This window comes from Lichenostomus cassidix, chromosome 6 (genome assembly GCF_008360975.1).
Source record: "Lichenostomus cassidix isolate B80296 chromosome 6, HeHo_3.0, whole genome shotgun sequence".
NCBI classification, from domain to species: domain Eukaryota; kingdom Metazoa; phylum Chordata; class Aves; order Passeriformes; family Meliphagidae; genus Lichenostomus; species Lichenostomus cassidix.
The window spans coordinates 13137835-13164050 of NC_139487.1; the positions used below are offsets into that span (position 1 = coordinate 13137835).

Sequence of the window (26216 nt, forward strand, 5' to 3'; positions counted from 1 at the left end):
TTCAAACCGAAAAGTCATTTTATTGGTACCATACATGACTCATAAATGGCACAAACTATGGAGGGGAGGAAGGAAGGAAGAAAAAAAAAAAAAAAGAAACAAAAAGGCATTACAGTGTGCCCGTGGCAGTGAGGGCTCTGCACCCTCCACAGCAGCCCTGCGGCATGGCATGGAGAATCGTACCTTAATTGCAACGCAGAGCCCCCCTCCCTGCCACACTGGGCTCCCACCCTGGGATCTCACCCCCACCAGCAAAGGGGCCATGGGGACCCCCGTGCCTGGGGCTGCGGGTCTGAGGGGCAGCCAAGTCCTCCACCTCCAGCCTGCCCATGGAGGGGCCCAGGAGCTGACACAGGCATCTCTCCAGGGATCTTCAGCTTGAGATCAGGCCAAGGCTGACTCAAGGCTCTTGTCTCCCTGCCCAGCCACATGGACAGCAGAAGGAGAGGACACACAGGATGTCCCTCATGCCGTCTCAGCAACCCCCTGCAGTCTCAGCCATGAGTGGGCAAGGCATGGGGTGCTAGTAGCACCCCTGCAGCAGCCAGAGTCCCTGGGCACAGGCAGCCCCTCAGTGACACATGCCAGCCCCCAGCCCCATGGGGCAGAGGGACACAGACTGTGGAACTCCTGGCAGGGAGCGGGGGGGGGGGTCGTCTGATGGAGAGAATGGAGTGCACCCCTCATTCCCCCAAACTTGAGGGCTGCTCTGCCTGCCCCAGGCTCCCTTACGCACGCAGACAGACACACAAACCTCTCGCACACACACTCTTACCCACACATACACCCCCACTAGGGCAGTCACCCCCACGGCAGCACTCGCTGCAGCCCCACCATGGGGCATGCCAGGGGGTTCCCACGGGCAGCCCACACTCCCATCTTCCCCCAAAACCCCACTCCAAGGCTGCTGGGGTGAACTGTTAGTTAGCACAAACACCCTCCCACGGCACCTCCCATCTTCTCCTTGGAAGAAGCCTTGGAAGGGATTTTTTTTTTCTCTTTTTTTTTTTTTTTAAACCAAAAAAAACCCCGAAAAATTATTATTTTTCTCATCGTTTCCCCTAACATCAATGGAGGCACCTGCTCTAGTGATAACACATTGAAAGAACAGTATCGTACACACTGTCTACAGCGCGGAAATGTACAAGCACGAGGTACACGAACCCGAGGGGGGAGCGGGGACAACAGCACACAAGATTTACATTGAGAAGGGGGGCGGGGGGCTGGCCCCCCCGACCTCTAGAGGGATTAGAAAGGAAGTCTGCAAAGTCTCTCCTTGGTTTGAAGCTCTCCGAACTGGATATAAAATGAGACTTCCAAGAGAAGAAGCCTGTACAAAAGTCAGGACAGGGTGAGAGGGCTCAGGACAGAAGGGGGGAATGGGCAAGGGGGCTGAGCGGGTCTCTTCCCATTTTTTTTTCTTTTTTTTAATCTTACAATTTAATAATATTATTTTTTTTCTTAAAAAAAGACAAAAGTAGGAGGTACCAGGAGCCAAGGGTTGCAAAGGGGCCCCAGGCAGACTCACGCAGGGTGGAGGAAACACGGGGGCTACAGGCAGGGAACAAGGGCACCAGCTGCTCCGGCAGAGCCGCAGGTCCTCTGTGCCCCCCCAGGGCCCCCACCACGCACTTCCTATATACAGTCCCCCCATGGCCGTGCTGCGCTCTCGCTCTGGGGAGCGAGGGGAAAGGGAGGGTGCAGAAGAGTGGGAAAATGCGACGGGCCCTATCCTCAACACCATCCCAGCGTTGCAGGATCTGACCCTGGCTGGAGGAGGCTCCGTGGCAGAGCCCGAGGCACAGGGAAGGCTTTCTATCACCGCCCCTCGCAACCAGCCCCAGGATGGACTAGGGATGTGCAACCCCACTACAGGTGGCTGCTCAGCAAACACCAGCCATAGGACCCAGGGCGGAGGAGGGTCTTTGGGCTGTGCCAGACTCCAACACATGGCATCTGGTAACACCAGCCGCTGCCAACACCTCCCCACTAATTCCCCCCACTCGGCAGGGAGGGGCTGGGCACGTTGGGCAGGGATGAGAAGCTCTCTGGGCAAGAAGCAGGAAAGAAGAGGGAAGGGGGAATAATGAAGCTATGGCCCCGGAAACCCACCCCTGCCCTGGGGTCCGTCAGGGAGGCAGGCGTGGGGGTGCGGGGAGGCGGCGGGGGGTGATGGCTGGGGGCTGCCTGCCTGGCGTGCACCCCGGGCCATGCACCCCATCATCGGTGTGGCGCCGATCCGCCCCCGGTACCTCGCCGCTTCCCAGTCACTCTCCGTTGCAAATGTACAGGTAGATTGGTTGGGACTGAGTCCACAGGGCGGCGGGGGGGCCGTTACTGCGACGCCTGCGACGTGGGGTTCTCTGACTTGCTCTCCTGGCTGGAGGGCGGTTTGCTGTTCCAGGGGCTGTTGGCCCCCAGCGCCGGCGAGTTGTTGAAGCTGTCCTCGTCGTCGATGCCGTTGGCGGCGTCAAACTGCGTGTTCTCCAGCCGGGTGATGAGCCGCTCGTCCTCGTCCCCAAACTCCCCCCCCATCAGCGTGGGCTCGCCTACCACCATCACATCCTGAAAGGGGAGACGGTCCCGAAACATAATCGAGGTGGGGGGAGCCTGGGCCACTAAACCTCCCCTCTCATCAGCGCAACCCCTTTCCCCAGCTGTGGGGCCACTCCCTCATCTCCACTGCAGAACCCAAGCTTGGGCACTGAGTGGGGCTAACACATCCTCACTCCTTTGCAGGAGAGCAAAGGGGCTCAGGAAAGGCAGATGGGACACCCTCTCCTTCTTTTCCCCATCATATGGGAAGAACCAGGTGGGCTCATCATGGGCAGTCCCTGGGTATCTCCCCCTAGCACCTCCCAGGGGCAGGGGCAGGGGCAGAGAACCCTCCCCTCCACCCCAGAGGAGGAAGAGAGAATGGAAACGGGATGCTTACAGGTACCTGACTGGACAGGGCAAAGGTGCTGGCTGGGCTCTTCTTCTTGCTGTTGCTGTTGTTGGTGTTTCCCCCACCAGAGCTCATGGTGCTGCCCCCTGACATCTTCCTTTTCCGGCGCTTGCTGGGCTGCTGCCGTGCTGGCTCCGCTGGTGGAGGATGGAGACATACATGGTCAGTCCCAACAAGAGGAAGCTGGTGACCTCCAGCCCCTTTTATGCAAACCCCACTTCTTCAAGGACCACATTCCTTCTCCAGGCAGCATCACCACCCTCCTCACCTTCGCAGCTCTGCTGTCCTCCCAGTCTAGGGGACAGGAGACGGGGCAGGAAGATTTCCATCCCAGCTTTGCCTTCCACAAGCAGCTGGAAGCCCCCAGGCAGGGAGCACTGTCTGCCTCCAGCCCTGCTCTGCCCCAGTGGGAAGGCAGACCAGCACAGAAGGAAGCCAAATGCCTGGCTCACCACCTCCAGCCTCACAAAACCAGGCCAAGATTAGCTCAGGTGCCAGGAGAAGCCTGCACTGAGGGCAGGGCCTGAGCAGGTAGTCCCAGAGACCCCCAGACAGCACAGCAGGCAGTGTGAGACTCACCAGGAGGAGCAACCATCCGCTGCCACTTCTGGAAGAGGCAAGTCTTGAGGCAGTCCCGAGGACTGAGGCTGTAGGTCTTGTGCCGAGACATGAGCTCCTGCATTGGTTCTAGGATTACACAGAGCTGCAGGGAGCAGACAGACTCTGGGTTAGACTGTAATGCTCTAAGCCCCAGCAAAACACAGTCCCCACAACCCTAACCCTAACACCTCTATCAAACAGGTGTCTGTGCTGCACCAACCCCAGCCACGCTGGAAGATTGTGGGATTCTGCAGACCCATTGCCCTACAGCTCTCTACCACGCCTCTGCAAAGATCCCTTCTGAAAGCTGGCCTTGCAGTTTCTCCACACTCCAGGGCAGCTAGGCACCAGGCAGCTGAGAGCACAAGGCACGGCAGAGCTGCATTCCCTCTCTTCTTGCACACTTACTCGGAGGTAGTTGAGTGTGGAGTTTGAAAGCCCACAGCGTGTGATGTTCTTGGATAACTGGTCCAGCATCTGGGGATCCTGTGCCTAAGAATGAGAGGGACAGATGGCTCAGCTGCATCGAGGCTATGAACAGCCCTCCCATGCCTCAGCCTGTGATGGGGGACTGGGCTGAGGTCCCCCAACCTGCATAGCAGCCTGAGGAGCTCAGCAGACCTGTGTCATTCATGCCAGGGGAGCTCCTGGAGCTATACTCACATGCATGGCAAGGATGCTGCGGGGAATGAGTTCTCGATGCTGGCGGATGCTGAAATGCCACGTCTTTATCCTCATCATGTCATCGAACATGAACTCCAGGTAGAGCCGCCCCTCCACACACACCTGGGCAAGGCACACGGTCAGGCACAGGCTGCCACAGCTTCCCCCAGCCCATATCCCCTGGGAACCCACTGCTGCACACTGGAACACCCTCACAGTGGCTTGCCTCTGCCTCCCAGGAGACTCAACAAACCCACAAACTCAGAATGCGTGGCCCTGTGGGACCGTACCCACCAAGAGGGCACAAAAAAACAAGGCAAGGAGGGCAGCAGAAGATGCAGGTGCGGGAATTACCTGGGTGAACATGGGCTTGCCGTGCTGGGTGACCATGGTGCATTGGTCACAGTCCAGCGAGACGAAGTTGTTGTGGAAGGACTCCTTGGGGTGCTTAAGCACGTAGTAGAGCTCTGTGGCCCCCCCTTCAAAAATGCTGCGGAAGTAACGGGGAATCAGAGTCCGGCCAATCGCTGCAGTGGGAAAAGGAGGAAAATAAGGTCAGTAAACCTGGCTAATCAAAACCAATGCTCCTTGGGACGTACATGAAGAGGGTCCCCTGTACCTTCTGGCTGAAAACAGATGAGCTTCGACACCCTATCAGCTTCCCCCTGAGCACACAACTGTTTCCTGCTGGAGGGCAATACCCCGAGGAAGAAGCACTCAAGCTGGTACTCACTGTATCTCTTTGGTCCATCCTCCAAGCAGAAAGTGATTGTTAGCATGGCGTCATCCTCAAAGAACTCTGTAGTGAAGGCGTCCCACCACAGATTGTCACATTCCTGGGGATGGCAGAGAGATGCTAACTTATGGGGAGCAGAGGCAGTCAAGATAGACACTGGCTGCCAGGCACAGCAGCCACATGCTCAACCCATGGAGGGCTGTGCTCCAAGCTGAGCACTTGGAGATGGGTGTGATAAGCCCTGTCCCACAGCCACATGTGGGAGTGGGCTCAGGGCCCCCACTGCCAAAAAACCAGCCCTGGCCAACCCTCACTCCCCCAGCTCCCTACCTCTGTCCAGTTCTGCAGCCGCTTGTTGAGCTCAAATATCCTGTAGTCAGTCTGGTTCCCGTACGGCGTGTGCCTCCTGCCCAGAGAGCACAGCAAGCCATCAGAGGGGAAGGCAGCCACAGGGTGAGGAGGGATCCTGAGCCCTCGGTGTGGGGGACCCAGCCCCTCCAGGGCTGGCAGAGTCCAAGCAATCCCCCCGCAAGCCCCAGCCAGGCAGCATGCTGGCTCTGCTGAGGTACTCCCACAACAGGCACAAATTCCCCCCAAGCAGGGTCCACACTAGCCCCCCATGCTTACCCGATTCCAGGTTCCAGGTACGTCGGTGGGTACATAGGAGTAGGTCTAGCAGTGGAAAGAGATGCAAGCAAGTCAGTGCTAGCAAGGTCATGACAGCTCCCCCTTCCCTAACTACAGCAGGCAGTCAGACTCACTGGAGGTGAGACCTTCCCCACAGTGCACACTGTACCCTGGCTGCCAGTATGTGACAGCCCCATGGGGTGATCTGTAGCCCAAAACTGGGCTCTGATCCCACATCATTGGCTGCTCTACCCCTGGGACCTAGCCAACTGCTCCTGGGGACATAACATCAGCTCCTCTTCAGCAGTGACTAGTGCCAGGCAGGACAGATGTTGAAGAAGGGGCTGTTTTGGCAGAAGGTGGGAGTGCTCCCTGTCCTGGGTCATCTGAGGGGCTTGTCCCAGCAAAGGGCTTGGTCTGACAGAGCTCAGGACCTGGGGGCTTCCTTCATTCTGAATATTCCTCTTTCTCAACCCACAATCACCTGTGACTGCTCCAGTTCCCTCTTTGCCCTTTTGCACCTGGGGCACAAACTGCAGAGACCCTGAGGTGCAAACTGCAGAGCATCCCCAACATTGCAGACCCCTCCCTGGGCCCCAGCTCACCCCACATCTCGATCCAGCATGGTGCCTGGGTGGAAGGGGGGGAAGGCGTTGCCGTTCGGGGGCTCCTTTGGCGAGTACAGCTTGAATGACTTAGAGGAACAGCCTGAAGAGAGAGAGAGGGGACATGGGTCAGTCAGGGGCACCCTGTGAGGAGAGATACCTTGCTGCTTCTACAAGGAGGAGGAGGAAGGATGCAGGACTAGTCAAACCTCCATCAGCACAGCCCCATCCCTCCTCTGCTTCCCCCTGACGTCAGCCTAATCCCTTCATCCCACATACAGCTCCAGGTCTCCCCTGTGCAGGATGGAACTCACACGGTTGGGGCTGAGCTCTCAGGATCAGCAGCCAGAGAGGCCCAACCCCATCCCAAGGGTTTCTCACTGGTGCCCAAAGTTTGTCAGTTCTCAGCTGGCTGGCTCTGGGGATGTGCCCGAGGGGGACAGTCCAGCTGGTAAGCCTGAGGAGGGGCTGGCTGGGCCCTAGCCCTCCCTCCCAAGCTGCTCCTAAGCCCACCGACCGACCCGGGAATCACACAGGATCTTTTTGCTGACCTTTCTATCGTCATGGTGACGGGTGAATAATCGCCCGGAGGGACGGATGGCGGGTCCCCAGGCAGCCACCATCTGCCGCTCAGGCAGGCCAGTGGCCACCCGGCTGCAGGCGGACAGAGAGATCCCATATCCAGCCCCCAGCTGTGATCAAACCACCCCAAAGCCTCACTGCCCACCACAGCAGCGGGGCAAAGGACAAGGAGCTCACGGTGGGGCACAGGGTTTGATGGGGTCTGCAAGAGAGCACACGATGTGTGAAACCGGCACACACCCTGAAAGCAACCTGGGGAACCCCCCCGTGACCTGCCAACAGCAGGCATCAAGGATGCTGGGCACAGCCAGCCCCATCCAGGCTCCTTTAGGGGCAGCCAGGGGCTCCCATGCTCAGCAGCCCACTCCCACCACAAGGGCAGGTTCCCGGGAGAGGCGGCTGCCAGCACCCCTCCCGAGCCCGGCGGGAGCGCCGGCACACCCCGCGGCTGGCAGGACCCGGCACGCTGCGCCAGGATGCTGCCGAGGCACGCGGCTCCCTCCCTCCCGGCAGGCAGGCGGGCAGACGGGCTGACCTGGATGGGGCGCAGCGGTGGGCGAGCTGCCAGGCAGCTCCGGCTCCACCGGCTCAGCCGGCCCTGCCGCGCACAGACACGTCTCCCCCCGTTCCGCCGCAGGCGGGGGCCCCGGAGCCGGCCGTGCCGGGCTGCTGCTGCAGCCGGGGCCGAGGCGGGATCCCCATCGGCTGCCCGCCCGCACACAACCCTGGGACAGGCACTTCCCAACGCCCACGAACTGCCAGGATTGCCACCCGGTACTGCAGAAAGCAAACCCAGCACCGGAGGGAAGCGTCCTGAAGGCGCCAGGCACCCCGCTGCTCTTGTGGGCTCCACCCCACAGCCAGGCTGCGCGGAAGGGTGCAGGAACAGGATCGGAGCAGCAGCTCGACCACGATGGATACAGCAGCGGAGCAAAACGCACCACGGTCACAGAAAGCAGTGCCACCCGCACAAGGATCCAAGATGCCTAGCTTGTTGCAACAAGGAACCCGTTAGCCAACAGAGGTGAATGACCAGGGCATCACCTTCACCCCTGCCAAGACATCTGGGACCCCAAGTCAGCAGTTGCAGGGATTGCAGACACTGCTGAGCAAGGGCCAGTCAAAAATAGAGGGGGTCACCTCCCTGGCATTAAATCCAACTTGCAGCAGGGAAAATCTGTGTTTTACTCCCTGATTTTCTTGGGGCCTTTTCACCATGTTTCCCACACAGCAGCTGAACCCAGCCTCTCTCCAGTACCCACCAGGATGCACCAATCCTGTGGGGCTGGAGCCAGCCCAGCCACTCAGCCGTGGCTCGCTGCTCCCACTCCTGCCTGCCTGCAGGGAGGATAAGTGGGGCATGGCACAATTTCTCATATGGCTGCTAACAACGTCGGCCCTTTGCTCTTACCTAATGTTTTCATAGATAAAAAGATTTTTAATAGGGAGGTCAGTGCTGGTCAGTTGCTGCTGCAGAGGAATTTTTGCCTTCTGCTTTATCTACATCAACTTGTGCCTAACAGAAATAATAATTCAGCCCAAACTGTTCTAGAAACACAGCATTTCCATTTCCTCCACAGTGTTGTTATACAACATGACATCAAAGTGTGTTCAATGCATGGGAAACTTCCCAAAACTCCCAAACTTCTGTTGAAAACAAACTGATTAATTAGGCAGAGACAGCAGTGGCTGAAGAACTGCTTGTTTCTGGTCATCATGTTCTTAGTGGGGAGAAAAAAATTGGACCCAGCAGGTCTCATCCTTCAATTCTTTGTTTTTATTTATTAATGAGATGGGAAGATTAAATTCCCAAGGCTTCTTGCTGACCTTGGTCCCCATCTTGCTTCTCAAGGTGCAGGAAGGTCTCCTGGGGCGGTGAGACCAGGGACACACATCACTCCCCATCCATTGTGCTTCTCACGTTCTTCCCTAGCTCCCTGCTCCTGGAGATGGGACAACAGATGAGCCAGGCCACCACCTCCTACCCAAGCCTCCATTTCTATCCTGGGCCTATCCCAGCAGGTTAATATGGACTCGACCTGCCCTTGGAGCTCTACTGAGTGACCTGTGTCAGGATCTAGAGTAGAGAGGAGCCTGTTACGTGACCTCAACAAAACTGGCATCCTGACCAAGCACTATTTTTAATGCCGCGTAAAATATGTCACTGGATTCAGTGGTTTGAAATAACGCTAACAACAGCCTTAAGATTTGATACAAGCTGTCCAAATTCTACATTCACTGTTGACACACTACACACGTTCCATGAAATAACACAATTACTTTACAGCAGCAGAAACACCAACTTTTACTCACACAAAAGTCATGCTGCCTGGCATGGGACATCCCTCCATCACCACCTCTTTCCTCCACATTGCCCCAGCTGCCTGCTAGCCCTGTCCAGCCAGGTGCAGTGACACAGACCTGCAGGATGTGGCCCTTCCCAAGCCAAGCCCAGTTCTTGGCCCAAGCTGGTGTTTCCGCATGCTCTTGCTCTGCCACCTGCTTTGAGCACAGAGGATCTGGGCAGGCTTGGTGATCCAGGCAGGCTTGATGCAAACAGGGATGACGCTTGGTGGCTGAGGATGTGATGCCCCTGTGGACCCTGAGCCAACAGGCGATGCTTCCTGTGGCCATCCCCTGGTGCTGGCCACAGGGAAAAAATCAGCAAGGGAAAACATCAGGCTGCTGCTGCAGCTGGTGAGCCACTGGCCCAGGGAGACCTGGGCAAAGAGCGCAGTGCTGGCGGCCAGGTGGGCAGCTCCATGGCTCCTCAGCGTGGAGGCGCAGGAGAAGGGAACCCCGTGAATGGGTGTCCCGGCTCAGCATCCTCTGCCGAGGCCAGGTCCACAGACTTGCCACAGAACTGTGGGCAAGTAAACAGCTCCAGGTGGGTGGGCGCCCAGGGAAGGGAAGGCAGGTGCTCTGCCCATGACTCATGTACAGCCCTGCACTGCCCAACCCTCCACATGCCTTCTCCTCTGCTGTCCCTGCTTGCCATCTATCAGCCCTATGGGAAAAGCTCTTCTGGTGCACTGTCTGGTGGGTTTGCTGGAGCAGGAATGATTCACACCCTAACCAAGTTTACAGAGCTCGGGAACATTGGATTTCCCAAGGCACCAAAAATATGGTGGACACCACACAGAGTAAACACAGCCAGGAGATAGCAGGGCACCGTGAACTGAGACCAGCAGCAGCTGTGGAGCGGCCTGCCTGGGCAGGGGATGTTGAAAGCAGGGAGAAGAGCCCAGACTGACCTCTCATTTCTCCAGTTCACCATCAAAGCGCAAAGAACTGCTGAGGACAAAGGCAAAGCAGCACTGACATTTTGCTCCCAAACCTGTGGCTGCTGGGAGGAATTGGTGCCCCCCTACCAGAAAGGAGCCATCCCTGTCTGGGTAGCCAGCATGCTCTCTGTGCAAGCAGCAAAGCTCAGCAACAAGGCAGAGGCTAAAAACATAAATGATAAAAATAAATGAGGAAGTGGGGCTTGAAAGGGGCCGTAGGGTTACAGCTCAGCCGGGGAGCATCCTGCTCCTCCCAGCAGCCCGGGAAGAAGAGAGGCCAGCCTTCGCTAAAGGCAGCCGGTGCTTCCCGGCATGCTCCGTGCCTGCTTCCTGGCTGCCTAACGAGGCTTTAAAGTGTAAATAGCGGCATTGTTTCGCAGGGCTGCCTCGATGGGGTGTGGGAGCCCTGATAGCGGCAAGAAATACATCTTCCCAGGCCAGTCCCGCTGGCATAGCTGGCAAGAGGGTGCTATCTGGAGCTGGGTGCGGGGCAGCGTCTCAAATAATTCACGTGGTTTTGCCCGGTGATGGAGCCTGGTGTCCGGGAAGTTGGCAGGACTGAGAGGCAAACACGGAGAAGCATTCAGAGTGACTGGGACAGGCAGAGGCACATGGAGCAGCCCATGGTCTGGCCCCACAAGCCTGCCTTCACCTCTTGCTTCTCCTTTTCTTTGGAATACAGGGGTTGGAGCAAGGCCAGCTGTAAACCCTGATTCTGTTATTAAACTCACACAGACCCAGGCAGAGCACACTAAGACATGGCCTGAGACATTATCAGTACCAGTATCAACTTGCAGAAACCCCATTTGCTTTAAAGATGCAGAACTGGTAAAGCTGAAGTTCCCAAGAGGCTGGGCTCTCCAGGAGATACCACTTTTGGAGACCATGTGCCATGGACTTAGCAGCATTCAGAGGCTGACCCCCACCAGGACACTGCCTGGCCCTGACCCGTACAGAGGCAAAACCCGCATCACTGCCTGCCCCGCTGCGTGCAGGGATTACCCTCTCACTTTTCCCAAGCTGCATATCTGAGTCGGCCACAGAGCTTATCTGGACCACAAGCTGCCTCCCTGCCTGTACCACACCACGTGGCTATGCATGGTGTCCCAGCTTCAGGTCACATCCTGCAATATTAGTGCAAAAGTCCCCCACAGCAGCACACAAAGCATCTGAACCCAAGGGTGCTCTTCTCTGCAGATCGGGTCACAAATTTAGGGGGACAGCCAGAGAAGGGATAATTACCTGCAGCTAATTATTATAAAGTGACAATCTTGATGTAGGCTGCAAAGCAGTGCTATCTGAAAAGCACTGTGTGAGGAGAGCCCGGCTGGGACGTGGATTTGCAGGTCAGGGCTCAGCATAGTGAGCTCAGCACAGCCCCAGCTCTGCCAGAGTCCAGGGTCTCTCAGGAAGGCATTCTGCAGAGCTGGACATTCAGCTGGGGCCCCAGGGGACTGCACTGCCCTGCAGTACCTAGGGATGGCAGGAGTCTCCCCTTTCCCATTTTGTTCCTCAGATGATTCAGACACGTAGACAGGGAATTCTCCAGGAGGGAAAAAGGGAGAAAAGCACACCCTGCCAATTGCAAAACAGCCAGAAAATTGAATCACATCCAAGGCTGCAAGCCCCAGATGCAATCCCACAGATAACCCAGTTTCAGCTCCACTACTATCAACTTACCACGAGGCAGTCATTTCCTGCAACTCTCAGGGAAATATCCCACTGTCCCTAATTACTCCTTTCAGTTCACTGTCTCCAAGACGATCCATAATCAAACGCTGCCGGTTTCAGCCTCAGGAACGCACCTTTCACATTTTCAGCCACTTTCCCTCTCTCCCAGACCCCTTTTGCCTGGGGTCCTGCCATCCTACAGTGAGCAGACTCACATTCCTCCTGCAGTATGCATTGGTGCAGCACTGGCAAACAAATGAACAATGTGGTGTGGGAACCATGGGGCTGGAAAAAAAACCCTGTCAGCATACCTTGAATAGAAGCCTCCTGACAAACTAGGATTTTCATCATCAAAGGTTTTTTAGGCTCTGCGGCAACATAGAAAAATTCAGTCATAGCTAACCATGCCGATGGCCCTGCAAAACATGAAGCCAACATCCCTGCTCACGACTGCTTGCTGGCCATGCACACGGTGGAGCAAAACTACACAGTTCTGTATGGTATTGTGGGGCTGTTGCTCAGGGCAGCCCTCCACAGGGACAAGATCTGCCCGGGAGAGCTGGAGCCAAGAGCCACAGTGCAGGGAAGTGGCAGCAAGAGGCTGAGGTCTGTCCCTACACTGACAGTGGGGGTCCACAGTGATCGCCCAGTCCCACAGGACCCCCTCGGCACCGCTGCCTCGGAGCGCAGGAGGCTGTCAGCCCCCACGTGGCGCATGGAGATTTGCGATCCCGGGATGCAACGCTCCCCCTCGCTCCGTGCCGCTGCCAACGGCACCGAGAGCTGCACGCTGGGACGCGTAGTCTCCGGAGACCGCGGCCCCGCTGCAGCCGGCCGCCTTGCTCCATGTTGCCTCCTAGGTGGAGCCCCGCAGCCCTGGCAGCCTGCCAGACGCCCGCCACAGAGTGGGGGGAAAAAAGCTGGATAATTCCCGCCGCGAGGATCCCCCTGGCCACGCTGGGGCAGCGTGTGCCCACGGGCAGACCATGACGCTGGGGTGCACTGCCTGCCCCAAGGTCTGGACCATTCACAGGTGCCCACGGAGAGGAGGGACAGTGCAAGCATGGCGGGAACCTACTCAGTGCAGCTTACAAAGCACCTCCATTGCTTCTTCGAGCTGCCAGGGCAAGCCTCTGCCCTCCTGCTCAGGCAGAAGAACTTCTCTCTCCTCAGGACTTGGTTAAGAGGCAACATGGGAGCGGCTGAGCAAGGGACAGGCAGGCTGCCGGCAGCACTGGGGACAGAGCAAATGCTGTGGTTGCCAGACTCACACCGCACCGCCGCACTGGCAGCACGTGCTGCCACTGGTATTAGGCCTTTGGACAACCAGTGCAGGATGGGGCCAAAACCCCAGGAAGAGAAAGGACAGGGTATGGTCAAGTACACCTGCCTGGTGCTTCTGAAGGCATGAGGAAACCAGCCCCAGGGAAACCCTCTTACCCCAGCATCCCATGTTACAACTCCACCTGAAACAACAGCAACCCACGGGGCAGCAACCTCATTGTGGCAAGCGTCACAACCCACAAACATACACACACACGGAGCAAACAACAGCAGGAGCACTCCGTCCCTGGATCATCAGAGGATGCGAGATTTCCAAGGGAGAGGGCCGGGAGAAATGCTGTCTTGCCACCACACAGGACTTTGGGTTTGTATTTTTAATGCAGATGTCAAACTCATGCCAGTGCAGAGCTGCAAGCACATAAAAGACCAGCACGCTGACAGAGACCACTCTGGGAACAAGCACTGCTGCCACCCTGCCAGCTACAGGACAGGGAAGGAGCCCTGGGGCTGGACTGGTCCATGTCACCTTCTGCTCCTGCATCCTGAGGGGCTGGGCAAGCTCAGGGCCGCCAGCTATCACTGCTCTCTGAAAGTAAGCTGAAAGAGGCTCCAGGTCCCCAGCCTGGGGCACCTTTGCTCCAAGTGAACTTCCGTGGCTTTTCACTGCCCTCTTCCTATTGTACACTGATTTTACACTGTTCCTGATGAGGGGAAAAGTCCCCACCAAATGACAGCAAAACCTTTGTATCACCAAACCTTCCAGCACCAACCTGCCTACCTTGGATCCCAAGTTTTACTCTTTGAAGCAGCACAACTTGTGCGTCGTTCTGCTCAGTACTTCTCTCCTCAGTCTTTAAGGGGTGCTCAGATCACAAACCTGGAATTTCTACAGCACCAGGAGTAGAAAGATCACGTTCAGTTCTACTTCAGTGAAAACCACAATGCCCTCACAATGAGAACACTCCAAAACCTAAGGCTTTAAAGAAGGAACAAAGACACTGATATTTACTTGTACTTGCAACAGAAGTAGTACGAGCTGATACCTGACCAGCACTGGAGGAGTCGCTGCAAAACTGCTCAGACAAGGTGCTATTGAAAACATGTGGAGAACAACTGGGAAGACCATGAGAAGGGGTGTTTGCTCTCACACCTGCCTGACCCACTGGGCAGCCTCAAGCAGGTTCAGAACCTCCTAACGAGAAGAAAGCAGGCGAGGGTTTGCAGTGTGGGGGTAGGTGCATACTGCGTGCCCCCAGAAGGTGACTCCTTCTGAGACCCCACAGCCTTGGAACTCTTTGCTCACACCTCACCCTGGGAGTGGCTGACACCTCTGGTTTTGGCTCCTACTGCAGCACTGGCTTTGGCTGGGGCTGGCAGTTGCTCAGCAGGTTCCTGCCACGGTGCCTGGCCTCTGCCAGCCAGGGCTGCAGTGAGGGGATTGGGGGCTGCCCAAGCCAAGGGAGCTCCAGTAGTGCTGCCCCGGGATGCCTATCACCCATCCCAAGCGGGCAGGCTGGCAGAGACTGCTGGAGGCCAGCCACCTGAGAGCAGGCTCTGCCAGGGGGTCTCCTGGAAAACACCCTCCCTGCTAAGACACCCCTCCGCAGCTCTGGCATGCATGCTGACTCCTAAACGGGAGCTGCTGAGTCTTCCCCGCTCCCGAGGATGCTGCGTTCATCCTCAGCCTGGCCCCCCATTTCTGGCTGGCCCAGGTCAAGCTGGTGCTTTGTCTGCCAGAGACTATGAGGTCCCTGTGCCCATGGCCCCCTAAGCCTGGACACCCAGCAAGGCAGCTCCTGAGAGAAAGTGTGTGGCCCTCGTGTTTGCACCCCTTGGACCTTTTCTGCCCTTTGAGGCACCCGTGGGAGGCTGGCGGGACCCTGTGAGCAGCATGCAAGGATGAAGTTGCAGCAGGCAGTGAGATGCGGTGGGTGAGCAGTCCCCAGAGCCAGGCACTGGCCCCGCAGACCCCGTGACAGCCCACGCAAGGGGACCGGGAGGGCGTGGGGCAGCTGTCAAGGGGCTTCGGCAGGGGAAGAAACACGGGGAAGAACAAAGGGAGCTGCGGGCTGGGATGGAGCAGGACACAGCAGGGCATGGGGGCCGCTGGCAGCACCCCACTGGGCTGGGGGTGCCGCTCCAAGAGCCAATACCTGGTGGATGGAAAGGAAGCCAGGGAAGAGGGGGGGACCACAGTCAGGGAGCGGGAGGACAGGCAGGGGAGCTGGTGGGGAGCGAACGATCGGAGGGGCCAAGGATGCACAGAGCAGCTGGGGAGGGATGAGGGACAGGAGAACTGGGTAAGGATGGAGAGAGGAGCCCGGGAGGGAGAGGGGAACTGGGGACAGGGAGAGCCGGGCGGGGGGAGCAGAGGGCGGGCAGGGGGCTGCCGCGGGGACCCCGGGCCGTACGGGGGCCCGGCGGGGAGCGGCGGCGCGGTGCGGCCGCGCACAACTTCGCAGACGCGGGGGCGGCGCAGGCGGGACCCCGGCCCTCACCTCCGCCGCCCGAGCGGGGCCGCCACCGGGGTGGGGGGACCGGGAAACTTCCGCGGGGGGGAAGGGGGGCGGGGGGGGGCGGGGTGACTCACGGCGCGGCGGCGGGCGGGGGTCCGGCGGCGGCGCGGCGGCGGCGGGCGGGCGGCGCGGGGCCGCCGCGGGGCGGGGCGGGCGGGGCGCGGGGCGGGGCGGGGGCGCTTCCTTTGTCTGCGCCGCGGCCGGGACCACAATGGCTGCGGCGGCGGCGGCAGCGGGGCCCGCTCCCCCCGCACCGGCTCCCCCGCCCCGTGCTGCCCAGGGCCCCACGGGCCAGGGGTGACGCCCGAAATGGGGTCCCCGGAGAGCTGTCCCCCCGCCGCCCGGCGCCGGTACAGGCACTCCCCGGGATGGGGATGCGGGAGCCGCGTCCCGCTGAGGAGCTCGGCACCAGCCGGGGCAAGGATTCTTTCCCCGCTGCGAAAGTTTCCATGAAAATAGACCTTCTCCCTAGCTTGGTTTCGGGGTGTCTGAAGTTTTTTCAGGATATTTTTTTTTCCTTTCTGAAACTTGTTTCCCTTTCCCCCAGTTTCAGACGAGAAAAGAAAAATACAACCGGTTTGTTTGGGAGGGCGGATAAAAAATAAATTGCCACTTTGCAATTGCTATCAGACCCCGAGGGTCTCCTTTTCTTGATAAAACTGCAACCTCTTCCAGTTAGTAGATTTTTCAAAAATTTCCATTATGACAATATCTGCTATTAAAAAAAATCTCATTTTTCCCATTCCCCTTCTGCCCCACATCTGCCCCTTGCAGCTCCTGCTCCTGCCCTGGCAAGTCAGACTAGCATAGACCTCTGCCGCCAGAATCCCATGGGCAGCAGGGACATGAGCTGGAACTTCAGAGCCCAGCCTGGGTCCCCCCCAAACCCCAGCAGCCTCCGGCTCCGGGCAGCAGAGCACGCTCAGCACACACACACGTGCTGGTACATCTCGCCCTACACACGTGGGCTGCTGTTCACGCCGATGGACTGGCATGCACTTGCACGTCTTCCCAAACGCCTCCCGGCACAGCCCCGGCTGGGTGTGCACCCATGCCTGGGGCATGCACACCCTCCCACATCCCCCTGCTTGCAGGGCCAGGCTCGCACCTCATCCCCTCCCCAAGCCTTGGGGTAATGCAGGTACAACCAGTTGGGTCCTGTCAAGCACACTTGCCCCCCGCCACCCCGCCCAACAGAGCAGACATGGCGGGTACAAAACCTTATCCATGAGGTTTTAGGGATGTCCTTCCCTCAGTGCTAGTGCACTCTCAAAGCCCTGCACCTGAGGATTGGGGGCAGACCCCTGCTCCCCGATCCTGTTGCTGTCTGGGACCAGCACTGAAGAGGGACAGGCAGCATGGCCCCATTCCTGTCCCCCACACTCACTGGCTGGTCTCATCCTGGTCCACATCACACCATCATGATTTCCCCTTCCTCCTGCAGACTACCCTGCAGTATCACTTTCCACAGGCATATGGCTAAATAGAGCAAAACTCTTTGTAAACCCCAGATTTACAGAGAGAAAAACTCACTGTAAACCTAAAAACCTTTGTGACACCCTGCTCTGTGAAAGCCACATGGAGCTGGAGGTATCCACTCTGTCGGAGCCTTGAGAACTGAGCACAGGGATGCTGTGAGTGCCCCAACATGCTGCCATTCACTGCCCCGGCCCTGGCCAACCCAAATCTTGTGGCACCGGGTGAGATGGGGCTGCAGCATGCTGACCCCAACTGTCATTAGGCCAAAAACACATGCTGGCTGCAACACTGGTGACAGCTACAGGATGGCAGAGCCCTCCTGGCTAAGACAGGCCATTAAACACAGTCCATGTACACCCCATTCCCACTTCAAGGCTCAAAGATGCACAAGGCACAACCACCTACCAGCACTCAACACCACACCGTTACTGCAAAGCAGTGAAAAAGGGGGCATTTTTTTCCCTGCACTAGAGACTCCTGGCACCAGTGCCATGGCCAGAGGGATCAGAGAGCAGCCCCCACTGATCCCCAGGCGCCGTGGCCTGGCCCAGTGTGTCCACAGCAAACATGCCTGGAGCAATTTATCCCGGGGCTCAGCAGCCCTCCGGGACTGCTCACGTGTCCCTGCTCGGCTCTGACGACAGTGCTGGACTGGTCCACGTGGCTGCAGCAGCCCCAGCTGTTTATGGTTATAGCCGAGTTAATAATTAAATAGATGCTGGATGGAGAGCAGAAGGGCTGGGATGCAGCTGGGAAGCGTGTGTGGCAAGCGACGGTGTGGGGGAGCCCCTTCCTCACAATGTGCTTGTGCCTGCAGTATGAGGGGAGCAGAGAGCTACCCAGTTTTCGTGGCAGGGCACCGCATCCCCCAGATCGCAGCCTTCACTCCTCCACTCTCCCCCTAGCAAGGGTTCCATGCCTGGCTGGTTTCCCCAAAGTCCAGCCCTGATCCAACACCCAGTCTCAGCCCAGGGAACAGGCAGCAGCTCATCCCAGACAGACGGAAAGAGCCTAGTGGGGACCTCGGTAGCCAGTGGATGCCCAGGTCTCTCTGATCCCTATGGTCGTGGCTTGGTGTGTCTGCAGTGTGTGTGAGGGATCCCAGGCAAGCAGGGCAAGAGGCAAGGCATGCTCACACTGACACCCAGCCAGGGCCCCGGCATGCGCAGGCGTAGAGCAGGGACACGGACGCGCGCTTACATAAAAAATAATAATAAAAATCTGCTAGCTCTGCAAACAGCACAGCCCTCACTGGGAGATGGACTGGCCTGGCACTTCCAAACCTCATGAACTTGTTCAAATAGCAGCCACACCTGGGCACCATCGCACGCACACAAATGCAGCCTGCAGCAGCGCAGCACAGCACGCATCCTGGAGCCCCCCCCTTTCCAGAACACAACAGCCAACCCCCAAATTCTACCACCTTTCAAACAGAAATATGTTTTGTTTCCATTTCTCAAGGAGGGGCTTCTCTCCCCACTAAAGCTATGCATGACCAGATCAAAAGGGAGTTCTGGGGCAGGAGGGGCCCCCTTTTTTGGCTGGAGAAGCCACAGCTCCATCTCTCCAGAGGAGGTTTGGGGGAGGCTGGAAACTACATGGTGAGTCATGCCAGACAGGCAGCAGATCCTGGGGGCTCCTGGGATTAACCCTTCAAAACCAGAACCACTTCCAGACACCCAGAGGCAGAAATAAAGCCTAGGGCTGGGGAAAAGCTGCCAGGGCAGGGTGGGAAGTTACAGGGTCACATCTTGAGCATCCTGCAAGGAATAGAGACATCAATCTCAGTACGTGAGCAGTGGACAAGCAGCAACCAAGTGCATGCATTGGTGCCCATCCCCTCCAAAACAAAAGGAGGTGGAGAAAGGTTATGGTGGGGTGCAGAACCCAGTGTGCATGGGGTTCATATGAAGTGTCTACGCTCACATCACATCTTGTTCTGGCGCAGTGGGTCAGCCTCATCACCACTGGGCTGGCCACAGGCTCCAAGGCAAAGGTGCAGTCCACAAGCAAGCTTTGGCACGTCCTGCTAGAAAGGAGTTTCCCCATGGCACCAGCATCAGAGAAATGCCCCACAGCGTTCCTATGCTGTCCCTGAGACATTGCGATGCATGTCCTGCAAGAGCTCAGCCCCAGCATGGCCACCCACAGCAGTGAGCCCCAGTTCCTCTGCAGAAGTCTGGGGCCAGCCTGCCAGAGCCGCAGGATTTTAAGGCTCCTCCAGAGCCTCCAGGTGGATTCTCTCATGTTACAAGAATGGTTCATTTTACAGCCCCTTTCCTGGCCTGGGAACCCACTGCAGGGAGGGGGTGACATACAGCATGGCTGCACAGCCCCAGCATCCCGCACATGCCCTCTGTCCCCCAAGAAGACTGTCTGCCCTTCAAGGGGGAGGCATTGCTGCTTCAAAGAGAAACCAAAGCACTGTCTTCAACACCCAGCCCTGCAGCTCCAGGAACTCAGCCATGGTGGGAAAGCACCGTGGTCTCTAGCCCGCTGTTCCCCTCCATTCCCTCCACTCTGTCTCCCAAGCCACAGAGGGCCCTTGGCATCCATAAAGAGATTTGCATGGCAGCCGGGAGCTGCCAACCATCAAACCCCCACCCACCAGGGCTTCCATCCCTCCTGGTACCTACATCACCGTGCCCTCCCCTGGAAGCTCCCTTGGGAGAAGGGAAGAGACATCTTACAGGGCCATGGCTGTACATGGTTGACTTGATGCAGGTAACTCTCCACCAGCTGAGCCCACCCCCTGCCAACCCCCCCACGGTGCTGCTGAACACTCCGAAGCAGCTCTCCGAATATAGCAGCATCAAATAGCTCCATCAATAATGCATTGCTTCTGCTTCCTCTCACTGCCGTGTTTTCGTTGCTAACATGCGTGTCCTTCCTGTTAGCGGCTGCCTCCTCCCCACCAGCTAGGCCAAGCAGGGACACAGCCATGGTGGGATGGTGACGGCAGCTCCCACAGCTCCAGGTCCAATTCCTGTTGGGATTGACATACAGCCTGTCTACTCCACTCGGGGGCAGCCTGGCGTTCTGGGGGGGAACCCTGCCACCGTCCAAGCCTCCTGCCGCGCACGCGCTGGCAGCAGGCACAGCAACTCGGCATGCCGTGGCTGCCCAAAGGATTTGGCAGGGGCACCAAGCTGGGAGGAGCATAACGACATCTCCCCAGCCTCGGCAGGAAAATGCCCCTCCGCAAGGACTTCTGGCAGCCTGACACTCCCCATGCCCAGGCGGCACCCTCATTCCTGACTCCATGCACCGCTGCACCACATCAGGCTCCTCCAGCAGCTCTACACTGCCATCCCCGGCGGGGAGAGAGCTTCCACTGCTGTGCTCCTGCCTGCCCCTGCCCGCAGCTGCCCCAGGCTCACCCCGGGCCGGTCGGAGCAGGCAGGTCGGTGCACCCAGACCTGCCCCATGCCCAGCAGAGCTGCATGCCTGCAACGCCACGAGCTGCCATAGGCTTCCACCAGTGGGGAAGCAGGAGCTGGGGTGGGCAAAAGCTGGCACCCACTGCCCTGCAGCTACTCACAGCAGGCAGGGGCAATCCCTGTCCTGGAAGGGAGACCCCCAGGCTGCACAAGACCCTGGTTGGAGGAGGATGCATGTAGGAGAGCGGAGGTTGGTGCAACAGGCTGCTGCAGAATGGTCCAGCATCCCAACACCACTGACGTCCCAGCCTGGCTTGGACTGCAAGCACTATGTCCCAGCTCCACCAGGGCTGTGCTGCAGAAACCTGGCTGCGTTCACACCAGTCCACTGGTGTGTAGTAGGGGGCTGAGGCTGCTGCTCCCGCAGAAAGCAGGAGCCCCCCCACCCTCTGCCTGCCACCATCTCACCACGGGGCCATCCTGGGGCACAGGCACCATCACCTTGACGCAGGGGAACCTTTGCTACCTGACTGTGGGTTCCACAAAGCCAGGGCAGACAGAGACCTTGCAAAATGGGGGCCGGACCTACATCCTACAGGGCCCCCCAAGGAAGTGGCAGCAGAGGGGTGCGGGCAGGGTGTTATCGGTTGCCCCGCGGGCAGGGCGGGTCAGGGCTGGACAGGGGCCAGCGCCTGCCACAGGGGAGATTACACCCCAGCTTTAACGTTCATCCCAATCCATGACCTGCCTGGGAGAGAAGGGGGTGAGCTGCAATAGGAGGCTCGTCTGACAGCTCTGGGGGCTCCTGTCCCCCAGCAGCACCCCTGCTCAAAAGGGACACCCAACACTGGTGCACAGCACACTCTCTTGGCAACCCCATAAGCACACGGCAATGACGTGCCCAAAAACCTGCCAGCATCACCCCTGCTGCAGCCATGCCAACCCTGCCCAGCAGAGACCCTGGGAGAGGGGCAGACTGCTGCCGCTATCCCTGCTCCAGGTGGGGCCCGGCAGCCCCCTGGCAGCCCTGCCTGCTCCTCAGCACCCTCCCCCCGGCACCGGCAGGAAACCACAGTTGCAGCCTGCGGGCAGCTGATAACGGTCACCCAGCCCCATCCTGCCTGCACCCCACCGCCCGGGGAGCTGTCCCCACACCCACTGCTCCCCAGGCCCTGGAGTGCACCCATACCGTGCACAACAGCAGTCCCAAGGCCCAGTGTCACCCTGCACAGAGCTGGGGGCTCTCGCTGTCAGTGCAGCTCGTGCCCCAGGACACAGCGACAGTTGTTGCACATGGGCACCACGCTCCCAAGTGCTCCCAGCGTGCTCCTGGCACACTACACAGACCCCTACCCAGGCCTCGTGTGTTCTAGCAACATGGATATGGCGGGAGAATTCCACAGCAGAGTGGGGGAGGAGAGGGTGGCATGAAATCGAGTGAGCTGACACGAAAGGGATGGGCAGGGGACACTTGAGCTGCTGCGGTTCCTGCCCTTCCTGGGGGCACACAGCCACCTGGCCAGTGCATTCCTGGCCACAAGCCTTCCCTGGTTGCAAGGGCACCTCCCTGCCCCGGAGGTCCCATCCCGCAGGGGCACCCCTTCACTCCCCAGGGAGCAGCTTTCACAGTAGTTTGTGTTGAGCAGGCAACAACATTCCTGAAATAAACTTGGGGCCCAATGCAAATACAGTGTTGAACCCGCTGGCACTGGTACAGCACTAACCCATCCACGATTCTCCAGGTAAATCCTGGGTGAGCTCTCACTGGCCCCAAGGAGCGCTGTGATGGTGCCTCATGCCAACAACACGACCCTTGAGGAATCACCTCACTGAGCACCAGACAGCCACAAACCCATCCTGACTTTGCCAGAGCGTGCCAGGAGTAGGCAGGCAACATACCACACATGGTATCTACTGGCCGGGCACTTTGCTGCAGAGGGCGACAGGGCAAATAACATGTTTCATCCAAACATCACTGGTAACATGAAGAAAGCCTGGACTAGAGCACATGGATGCACACGATGAGGCCTCGGGGCCGATCCTGCTCCCCTCCTCCCCAACAGGTCCAGGGGCACCCCGAGGTGCCAGGCACCCCTGGCAGTGTTTGGGAGCCAGAGCCCACACAGGTCGGAGCTGCCTGGCCCCCCCGCCGCGGCACTCAGCCCGCTCGCAGCCATCCCTCTCCCAGCGCATCTGTCGCAGAAGGCATGTGGCACAGCTCGGCCTCGTGACGGTGGGGGATGCACGGCGCCAGCTCGGCAGAAGGGAGGGATACAGCAATGGGCCGTGCCCTGGCCGGGCATGTCCGTCCTGGGACCCGAAGCATGTGGCTTGGGAAGCTTTCTCTCCTGGCAGAAGGGTGCACAGGCTGGCTCTCTGCAAGGTGTCCCAGGGAAGGTGCTGACCTTGGGAAAGTTGCTTCCCTGCCATGAAGCTGGAGCCAGCCCTGCAGGAAGGGAGAACAGCTCCACTCTGCTCTGCTCCCCTCCTCCCCCTCTGCACTGACACCATCACTACAGGGGGAAAAATAATGATAATAATAAAAATAATTAAGAAAGAAAGTGCAGAGCATGCTGGGAGAGCCAGAGGTGCCCCCGGAGGTCAGGGCCCCGCTGGGGTCTGGATGCCAAGACCTGTCTGCCAGCCCTGCTCCAAGAAGCTCTGGGCACAGCACCACCAGCACCAGCACCGGGCAGCTGCTGCCCTGGCTTCTGCCACCTCCACTCTGAGCTCATTATGCTCTTGCTGCTCACCTCTCCACATCCGAGGTGGGGGGCAAAGCCCCCCTCAGCCCTCCACTGGCCCCAGGAGCTCCCCACCATCCTCAGGCACAACAGTGCGTCAGGTTCCCAGCTGAGCAGCCCCCCTGCTCCAAAGCTCTTGCAGAGGCGAAGAAAGGAGCAGGGAAACATCTCCAGAGGGGTGCAAGAGGAGCTGCAGTGGGGCAGAATGCACCCCCAGGGATAGCAAGGAGTACATCGTCCCTCCGGGAGGGCACAGCTTAGAAGGGGGGCAGCCAAAACCCCCCGGCAGCAGCTCCCAAGCAGGAAACTCCTCCAAGTTAATGCAGCCCTGAAGAGCAGCCTGGGCAGAGCGGCTCATTAAATGTTTCTGGCTGGCGGGAGGCCAGCGGCAGAGCTTGTTTTTTCTATATTCCGATAAACAGTCCGGGGAGGGGAAGGGGAGGGGGGCGCAGGCTCTGGATGTGCCACCCAGCCCCGGCGGGGGAGCGGGGGAAGAGGCGGGGGGCACACGCACATTGCACGACACCCGCATGTCCTCTCTGCCCGGGGGCAGTGGGCAGGGGCGGCGTGCGGGGTCACAACGCATGAAGCTGTCCACAGGGATACTCCCAGGTGAGGGGTGACCCCACGGCTCCCCTCACCGCACCGAGGGAGGACCCCCCTCTTTGTGCCCACCAACACGCCGATGACATTCCCAGCGGCATGGGGCCAGCTCCTGGGGGATAGCAGGGGGCCCCACCGTTGGCCGTCACTCGGCCTTCGCCCCGCCGAGGCGGGACCCCGCCAGAGCTGGGGGTGTCGGGAGGGGTGTCGTGCCCCCGGTGCGGGGTGCCTGCGGGGCGGGTGCTGTGCTTGCTCGGCCTGGCTCGCAGGGAGGTTCACGTGACTTTCTGCTTGAGGAAGCAGCGCTCTGGCAGCTTCCAGTGGGAGATGGAGGAGGAGGAGGAGGAGGAGGATGGGGGAAGGGGCCGCCTGCCTTCATGGAAACACGGCGGCGAGGCGCAGGCAGCGCAGGGGCGGGGGGCCGCTGTGCAGGGGCACCCCTTCCCCACCCCAGTTATCCAGCTGCAAACCGCTCGGCAGAGGCGGCTCCGGGGGACGCACGGGGACTGTGTGCTGTCACAGCGTCCCACTGCACCCAGCAGCCCCCCAGCATGGGGGTCCTGGCCTGGCAGGAGGCTCTCTCGGGACCACATGGATGCTGCCACAGGAGCTGGGCTGAGAAACGTCCCCGCTGTCCCCCACAGGGATACCACGTGCCAGATGCCCAGGGAAATGGCAGAACTCCCTCCCCAGGGCCCCCAAACTTAGCTCCCCCTGTCTGCTGCCCAGCGCCACGGGAACCTGGTGCTAGACAAGGTTCTAGCAGCCCTCTGAGACCCCTGCCCTGCTTTGTTCCTGGCACAGCGACGTTCTGCACACAGCAGCAGGCGATGCAGCCGGGCCAGCTGCCCCAAACCTGCCCCCAAGCCCAGGCGTCCAGATGAGTATCCCTGCGGGAGCACCCTCCCACGTGCTGAGACCTCACCAACTCATCACACCTCATATGTAATCCAGCAGCCTTGCTAACCCATAGGCTCCAGAATTGGGAAGAAGCTATCCAGCAGACACCCCACGATGGCCATGGGGGGGGCCTGCAGCACCCATGTGGGACACTGTGCCTCACACCGACATGGGGAGCTGAGGCACCCCACAGAGCTACTCCCTGCCCATAGGGGTGCTTTGGGGTCACCCTTAACAGTGCCACCTGCATGCCTGCCCAATGCCCCTGCAGCACCCTGCCTGTGGAGTCCTAGTCCCAGGCTGGTACCAGCATCCATGTGCTCTTGGCTCCCAGATCTCTTGTTCCAACAGATCTCAGCACCCACGCCATAGGAACCCCAGCACACATGCCATGGAGTCCCGATCTAACAACCAGATCCCAGCACCCATGCCATAGGAGCCCAGCCTCTCAACTAGACCCCAGCACCCACGCCATGGGGTTCCAATCCCACAGTCAGACCCCATCATCCATACCCTAGGAACTTCAGCCCTTCAGCTGAACTCCCAACAGCCCATATCATGGGGACCCTATTCCCATGGCTGGACCCAATAGCCACACCATAGTGGCTGGGACTCCAGTCCCCACACCTTGCTGACTGCCATAGATTGTCTCCAGCACCAGCACCACGGAGACCCCAGCACCATGGCCAAACATCAGCACCTACACTGAAAAGTCTCTTGCACTGTAGTCGGCTCCCAGCAGCCATGCCCCAGAAGCCCAGCCCCATAACCAGTCCCCAGCACCCATAACATGGAGACCCCAGCACGAACGTCAGACCCCAGCACCAACACCGTGCAGACCTCAGGCCCATAGCCAGATCCCACCACCAATGCCATGAAGACCCAGGGACCAACACTGTGGAGACCCCAGCCCCATAGCTGGACTCCAGCACCAACACCATAGAGACCCCAGCACCAACGCTACAGAGACACCAAGCACCAATGCCACTGACACCCCAACACCAATGCCATGGAGACCCCAGCACGAATGCCATGGAGACCCCAACACCAATGCCATGGAGACCCAGCACCAATGCCATGGAGACCCCAGTCCCGTAGCTGGCGAGCCCAGCCCCAACGCAGGACAGCAGCATCAGTGCAGTGGAGATCCCAGCCCCACAGCCAGACCCCAACGCCCAGACTTAGGGGACCCAGCCCCACAGCCAGATCCCAACACCAACACCATGGGACCCCAGCCCCACAGCCAGACCCCAACACCGACACTACTGGTGCCTCCACCCCGAAAGCGGCCCCCAGCTCCCCACTCAGCCCCGATGCCGCGGGGACCCCTGCCCCAGGGGCAGCCCCCGCCCCGCGCCCCGCCGCCACGCCACTCACCAGGGCATGCACAGCCCACTGACATCTTCACATGCCTGGCCCGGCCGGGGGTCGCTGCGCGCTGCCCGGGCCGCGGGGGTCTCGCATGGGCGGCGCGCCGCGGGCTCCGGCGCGGCGGGCGGCGGGGAGCGCCGCGGCCAGAGGCGGGCGGGCGGGCGGGCGCGCCGCGAGCCGGCGGAGCAGCGGCGGCAGCGGCAGCAGGAGCAGCGGCGGCGGGG

The 26216-nt window shown here is 59.3% G+C and overlaps 1 protein-coding gene across 3 annotated transcripts; it reads right to left on the bottom strand.

Annotated features, from left to right (window-relative positions):
* On the bottom strand, window positions 1-26216 carry LDB1 (LIM domain binding 1). Of its 3 annotated transcripts, none has more exons than XM_085065031.1 (11): window positions 25999-26216; window positions 6179-6281; window positions 5574-5618; window positions 5277-5352; window positions 4944-5046; window positions 4565-4737; window positions 4211-4333; window positions 3956-4039; window positions 3527-3650; window positions 2942-3084; window positions 1-2565 (listed from the first exon to the last, which is right to left on the bottom strand). In XM_085065031.1, exons 1-11 carry the CDS (start codon window positions 26021-26023, stop codon window positions 2335-2337), a joined length of 1230 nt encoding a protein of 409 aa, XP_084921157.1. In that variant the 5' UTR covers window positions 26024-26216; the 3' UTR covers window positions 1-2334. The 3 variants fall into 3 exon arrangements, with proteins under 3 accessions (XP_084921157.1, XP_084921156.1, XP_084921155.1); XM_085065030.1 differs by having other exon boundaries at window positions 2936-3084; window positions 25999-26214; XM_085065029.1 differs by lacking the exon at window positions 25999-26216 and adding an exon at window positions 23128-23382 and having other exon boundaries at window positions 2936-3084.